Here is a 7,313-nt window from a genome sequence, read left to right on the forward strand (position 1 = left end):
TGTGGGTATATTACTTCCCTGATAAACCCTGCTTCCTCAAGCTTTTGTACCTCCTCCCTAGTGGCTTGTTGCTTCTCTCTTCCCACCACTCTCTTCTTTTGTTTTATCAGCTTGGCTTCTGGGAGGATGTTCAACTTATGAGTCATCATCTCAGGGTCTATCTCAGGCATATCAGACGGCTTCCAGGCGAAACTTGATACATGACCTTGGATCAGAGCCATTACTTCAGTTTTCTGCTCTTCAGTTAGGCCGACATTAAGACTGAAAACCTTATTTGTCTCTGCTTCTGATAAGGAAAAAGTTTTCAGTTCTCCAACTGGTTCCGTTCTGGCCTCTTTCTTCTCATCCCGGACTTCTAGGACTTCTGAGTCAAACTTCTCTCCTGCCGACCTCGGATTTGATACTGTAGCCAGGTATACTGCTCTCGCCTCTTCCTGACACCCTCTGACTACTCCCACTCCCGCTTCAGTCAGAAACTTCATGGCCAAGTACCTTATGCTGGTTACAACCTCAAAGTCGTACAGCACCGACCTTCCTAGTATTGCATTGTAGTTTAGGGGAAGCTTCACCACCAGGAATACCGTGTAGTGAGTACGAGCTAACGGTGTCTCTCCGAGGGTCAGCGCCAATTTCACCTTTCCCTCCACCGGCACTGGGACTCCTCTGATCCCCTTCACCGGGGCCTGATCCCAAACTAGCTGTTCTTCGGGGATTCTCATTTGCTGGAAGACTCTATACAGCAGTAAGTTCACCTTGCTTCCATTGTCGACAAGGACCTTTCTGACCCGGTAGTTGTGAATGACGGCTTCGATAACGAGGGCATCATCGTGAGGCATCTGAATGTCCTGGGCATCCTCTGGAGAGAAATAGATGACCGCTGGAGAATGTTCAGCTACTTGCATGACCTTGGCGCTGCTACCCTCTCCGTCTCGACCTCTCTTTTTTCCTCTTCTGCTCATCCGACCTCCCGTTCCCCCAACAATCATGTTGATGGTTCCACTGGAGCCATCATTCACTGGTCTTGCTCCCAATCTCCAGGGTCTTTCTGTTGTAGGGTTTTGTTGAGGCCTTTCTCCCTCCGGTTTTTTCACAAAAATCCAGAGATGTCACCTCTTTATCAGCCTCTCGATTTCGCTGATTAGCTGGTAGCAATTATTGGTATCGTGGCCGTGTGTGCGATGGTACTGACAGTATTTATTAGGATCTCTCTGGCTTGGTTCAGCCCTCATGGGCTTCGGCCATTGGAGGAATTCCTTGTTCTGGACTGCCATGAGTACTTCGGCTCTAGAGGCGTTGAGAGGGGGTCAGGGTCTCTGGAACTCGCGGGGGAAATGGTCTTTGCTCCGAAACCCGAGGGGGAAATGGTTTTTGGTCCCTTTGGTCCCAGAGTTGTCTGTAGGTCTCAAGCCTTTTGCTTTGCTTTTTCTCCTGCCTTTCCGGCCTCCTTTCTTCCAGGGCTTTTCCCCTATCAGCTGCTTCTTTGGCGAACCTGCTCGTTATCAAGGCATCATCCTGCCTTATGTACTTTTCAGCCCTCTTCATCAGCTCCGCCAGCGAAGTAGGGGTTTCCTGCTCAATGAGCCGAAGAACTCTGGGGAGGTTGTCCCTTTTTGCATGGCTTCTACAGCTCTGCTTTCATCCAGCTCAGGGATCTGCAGGGCCTCCATGTTAAAACGGGCTACGTATTCCCTCAACGATTCATTTCTCCTCTGCTTGATTGTTTCCAGATAGCTGGTTTTTCTGTCAACCGGCACTCCAGCTATGAATCGACTGATGAAGACATTAGCCAAATCCCCAAAACTCCTGATACTCCCAGCTTCTAGGCTGTTGAACCACGTCCGTGCTGGCCCCGTGAGCGTAGTGGGGAATACCTTGCACATCAAGGCATCCGATAAGGTCTGCAGCTTCATGAAGGTTTTGTAATTGAGGACGTGCTCCATTGGGTTTCCAGCTCCGTCATACGCCGCCATAGGTGGCATCATGAACTTCTTGGGAATAGTTTCCTGTTGTACCCATCTCGAGAAAGGTGAGGATGCGGGTAAGAGGGCCTGCTTGGGGTCCTTCGCCCCCAGTTCGGCTAGGAGTTGTTCTCTCATTCTCTGCAGTTTCTAATCCACACTTTCTTTCTCTTGTCTGGGCCTCTTCTCTAGACGATATTCCTCCTCCCACTCTTCACTTTCTGCCCTCCTGGTTGTTCTGGCCGAGTAACTCTCCGCCTCATCATTTTCTATCAGCTCCCTTACCCTCCTTCCATGGGCTCTAGCCTCCGGCTCTTCGTCTCCACCCGCCCGTCTACTTCTTTCTCCAGTTTCTTTGTTGTTTGTTTGGGGGTGGTTAAAGGTAGGCTGGGGTTCGTTGGTTCGGGGTTCTTCTACCATAGCCAACACGTTAGCTGGGGTATTGAGGCCCCTCTATTGCATTATATGTCCTAGCCAATGAGCGGTGTTTTGTAGTTGAAGGGCCATGACTTAGAGGTCCTGGTTGGATAGGGTAGCTCCGGGCACATTCCCTGCCGAGTTCGGCGAGAGATTAAAAGGGATTGGTGGTTGGTTGTTGGGAGTTGTGGGACTGAAAAAAGAGAATTGTTACCCCTCCTAGGCAGAGCTCAGGTCATTGGGGGTATTAGCAATGTTGTTTTCGTTATGGTTGGCCATTTGTGGATCTCAGTGGGTTTTATAAGAGTGGAACTCCGGCGATGAAAAGATCTCCTTCGTTCCCACAGACGATGCCAATTGATGAACTGAGATCCAGAAAAATAGGGTTCACAATGGTTGGGTCAGCTTAAGTGAGGGGAAGGTGCTCTCTTCCCTTTATTCCTTTCCTTTTGTCCGTTAGCGATACTTAACGGCCTCTCAGTTACAGTGTCACCTGTCTCTGTCATACGGGTCCGTACGTACGAAAGCGTCAGACTCCCTCTCCACGCCAGGCGGCCATTTAATTCTCCCGGCGCGCGTCTAGACAGAGCTGCGAGGTGATTGGGCCTGCCATCCTTTCTCCTGTCACGTTTCAGGGCCGAGCTTGGTGTGAAAGGACTGAGGCCCACGAGAGGCTCGACCTCAAGGCTGGGTGGTCCAAGCCGGCTCGTTGAAGAGGCCCCATGACCTTTGGATCAGAGTCGCTATCATGGGTTAGACCCTATACCAGGGTGGTGAAAACCAGTGGTCATCACATAGTTATATCCGATTTATATATATCAAATACTCGGATTTATATAAAAATTGCTTATATATTTATATCTTAAAATAGATTACTCTCTTCATTTCATAATTTTTATCTATTTTATTTTTTTACACATATTAAAAAATATAATTTTTTATTAACATTCTAACTATACTGATTTTAAATATATTAAATTTTATTAATTAAATAAAATTATAATAATCAATTTATATGTTTTTATAATTTTAAAAAAATAAATAATAATTTTAAAATAACTAAAAAATGATAAAAATGATAAAATAATAAAATATTATGTTATTTTAAGTGCATTATTGGTCCGAGGAAGAACCATCATTTTTCTTGTTGGACATCATAAGTATATGTTATTGCATTGGGACCAAAATGTTGCAATGTGTTTGATAGATCATCATTGTCTAAATCAAAGCTAAAAATCATTAAATTTTATTAATAAACATGATGGGTTGATCTTTTATTTTGTATAAATTACTAATCTCATATCACAATTTAAATTTTAATTGTAAATTAAAGTAAAATTAGCACTCACAGACTTAATCTGATGGTAAGTGCATTCGAATAAATTTAAGAGATTTCATATTCTATACTCCTCCAATTTTCAATTTTTATTTAAAAAAAAATTGAAATAAAATTGAATGAGGGGTTGAGGACAAAATTTGAAATTTAAATGGATTTATTATGTAGATTGATGAACCATGAATCATGATTAATGGAATTAAATTAAGGAGGAAATCTTGACGGATTTAGAAGACTAAAAAAACTTTGTTAAAAGCTCATGTGTAGCATTAAATTTTGTCCTCATAAGGAAAATTAGGGTTTTATTTTATCAAAAAAAATATCAACTTGTTTGAGGAGAAAAGTCTTTAATTCAAAATTATGAGGCAGAGATCATACATAGCTGTGAGTTTTAGTTGGAAACAAGGTGTTGTCTTGTTTTCTTGTCTTCTGTCTTTATTCATAAAATTCTTCAGCTACAGGAGATGACAATGGAAAACATGCTCTTCTCTGTACGAGAATACTGTTTGTTTGTATAAAATTGAGTAAAAAGAAAAACATGTATTTAAAAAATTCATTATTTTTTTTAAAATTTAAATTCAAAACCTCACATCTAAATACCATTACAGAAATATCAGTCGTTCTGTTTATTTTTAATATCACTATTTTTATTTTTTTTTTAAAATGAGAATTGAAAATTTGAGAAATAGAATCTGAAATTTCTCAAATTTACTTAAATGTATTTATTATCAAATTAAGTACGTAAATACAGCACTATTTTTATTTTTAAATGCAGAAAATAAAAAAATCTAAAATTCAAGTTTCTACATTTAAGAAAAAAAAAAAAGAGATGGAGATTAGGATGAGAAATAATCAAATGAAGGAGGGTTTATTGCAAGAGATAAAGATATAGAAAGGGAAAGATTAAAATATTAGATTTTAGGAGATAATTAAATAAGCAAGTTGGGTTAGTGCCCATGAGTTTTTGCTGACTGCTGACATCCCATTCATTCTCATTCATTTTTCCAGTTTTATTTATATTTATGAACAAAAGCATCTTCATCAGAAACTAACTGACATCCCTTAAGACATGTTTATGAAATTAAAATATAATTAATTAATTAATTAATTGTAGAAGAAGATAAAAAGGAGTAGGTGATAAGCATCCATCTAGTATTAACCCAAAATCAAGAATCACAACTTAGAGCTACATGCCATTTTTTGATCCAATATGATTCAATTCTCTTTCTTTATGTATTCGTCTTCTTTGATGATGTTTAATATTACAATGTAATGTTTGTTATAAAAAAATATAGGGAAAATTACTTTGTAGTCCCTGAGATTTAACGTAATTAACACTTCTGTCCCTCTATTTTGGCAATCCAACACTTAAGTCCCTCACTTTCTTTTCTGTTCAAATTTGTAGTCCTTCCATCCAAAATAATCGTTTGGGACACATAAATTGACAAAATTAACCCTCTTTTTCTTCTTCTTCTTTTTCTTCCTACCCTCTTCTTCTTCTTCTTCTTTCTTCTTCTTCTTCTTCTTCTTCTTCTTCTTCTTCCTACTCTTTCTGCAGCTTCTTCTTCTTCTTATTCTTCTTCTTCCTACTCTTTCTGCAGCTTCTTCTTCTTATTATTATTATTATTCTTCTTCTTCTTCTTCTTCTTCTTCTTCTTCCTATCCTTTCTGCAACTTCTTCTTCTTTTTCTTCTTATTCTTCTTCTTCCTATCCTTTCTGCAACTTTCTTCTTCGTTTGGAATTTCACATTGAAAGAAGGGTATTTTTGGAAAAAATTATCACATCTCACCTTTGACTCTTTGACCAAACGGTTTAAATGGACGGAAGGACTACGAATTTGGACGGAAGAGAAAGTGAGGGACTTAAGTGTTGGGTCGCTAAAATAGAGGGACAGAAGTGTTAATTACGTTAAACCTCAGGGACTAAAAAGTAATTTTTCCAAAAATATATTATTATTTGATTTTATAAAATAATATTATAATCTGAAATATGGATGGGGATAAATGGGAAATATGGATGGGTATGACAGGGTGAGTGCAGCTGCGCCGGCGCCGAGCGAGCATAGCGTTTTGGAGTGGAGTGGAGTGGAGGGTCGCAAGCGGAGACCACAGCTTTTTCCAAGGCTTTGATTTGTCACTTTGTGTTATGGATTAAAGCCCACAGCTCACCTAATTCTTCGCAAATGCTCCGCCAACCAAACCCCGACTCTCGTGCTCGTGCTGCCTACTCCAGGTTGAGGTGTGGAGGTACGATTTTGATTCTCATTTAAAAATATTTTTAAGAAAAATTTTTATAAAATAATTTATTTTTTATTATTTAATTTTAATTTAAAAATAAAATATACAAATAAATTTATATATAATAATTTTACTAAAATTCTCAAACTTTGTCATTTAAAAAACAAAGAATATTAGGTTGTTTATGCTGAGTATTAAATAAAATGTATTTTAATCATTAAAATAAATTATTTCATTTGCTTTACAAAAAATATTTTTTTTAAAAATATATTTTTTTATATTTTTAATATTTAGAAAAATATTTTTTTTATATTTTTTAGTATTTAAAACACTTAAACAAATATTTTCTTAATAAATATACTGTTTAATATTTAAAGTGTTAAATAATTAGAATTGTTGTTCACCGCATTAACAAATTGTTCATTTCAATAATAACACATTTTTTAATATTAAATTTATATTATATTTTTAATATATTAAATTTAATTATTAAAAAATAAATATTTAATTTTTTTTAACTTTCAAAAATTAAAAAATTATTTTTATTATATAAACTATTAGATCAACATTTGTGTTAAAAGTATGTTACGTCAAAATAAGGCCATTTCATAAGTCTCTGTTGTTAAACATTTATAAATTCAACTGTTCAATAATCACAACAGTTACCCTATTTTTTATTTAAATCCAAAAAAATTTATTTCTTCCACTATAACTAAAGAAAAATATCGATAAAAATAAAAAATTTTATATTTTATTTGTATTACATTTAGTTATTAAAAAATAAATATTTAATATTAAATTATTTTATTTTTAAAAATTAAATAGTTTCATTTTGTTGATCGAATTTATTAATTTTTTTAGTAATTTATATAACAAAAATAATATTTTAAAATATTAAATATTTATTTTTTAATAATTAAATTTAACGGTGTGTTTCAAGACATATTGTATTAAAAAGAAAAATTATAATTGAGATTTTGAATAGAACACAAGTTGAAAATCATTAATAATATAAATATTTTTAATATCTTTAATATTTTAAATTATTATTATTTGGAGTAACCATTGCGTAAAATTAATTTGAGCTTTGTTGCAATTTCCTTCTCTTTTATCATATCATTGGATGCTTTTCTAATTTTAAACTTTCCATGCTTTCTTCTTCTTGAGAAAGTTGAACCTCAATGATCACTTGTGCCCCCCAATTCCTCTACGCTGCTATTCAGTAATGCATGACTCTACCACCTTTGTCAGCTAGCCCTTCTATAATAAGTAGCAGCTGTGTTCAACTTATCCACAAAAATATGCTCTTCTAGAATCATTGTCAAGTTGGGTGGCTCATGATTGCTTACCATGTTTAAAGGAGA

General features: G+C 36.1%; 1 protein-coding gene across 1 annotated transcript; it reads right to left on the reverse strand.

Annotated features, from left to right (window-relative positions):
• Positions 1-1,541: 1,541 nt before the first annotated feature.
• On the reverse strand, positions 1,542-1,970 carry LOC122724645. The gene has a single exon (XM_043960181.1). It carries the CDS (start codon positions 1,968-1,970, stop codon positions 1,542-1,544), a length of 429 nt encoding a protein of 142 aa, XP_043816116.1.
• Positions 1,971-7,313: the final 5,343 nt, after the last annotated feature.

This window comes from Manihot esculenta, chromosome 9 (assembly GCF_001659605.2).
Source record: "Manihot esculenta cultivar AM560-2 chromosome 9, M.esculenta_v8, whole genome shotgun sequence".
Lineage (NCBI taxonomy): Eukaryota > Viridiplantae > Streptophyta > Magnoliopsida > Malpighiales > Euphorbiaceae > Manihot > Manihot esculenta.

Coding starts and splice junctions, on each gene's coding strand:
- LOC122724645 (XM_043960181.1), bottom strand. CDS start 1,970: ATGGCGGCGTATGACGGAGCTGGAAACCCAATGGAGCACGTCCTCAAT.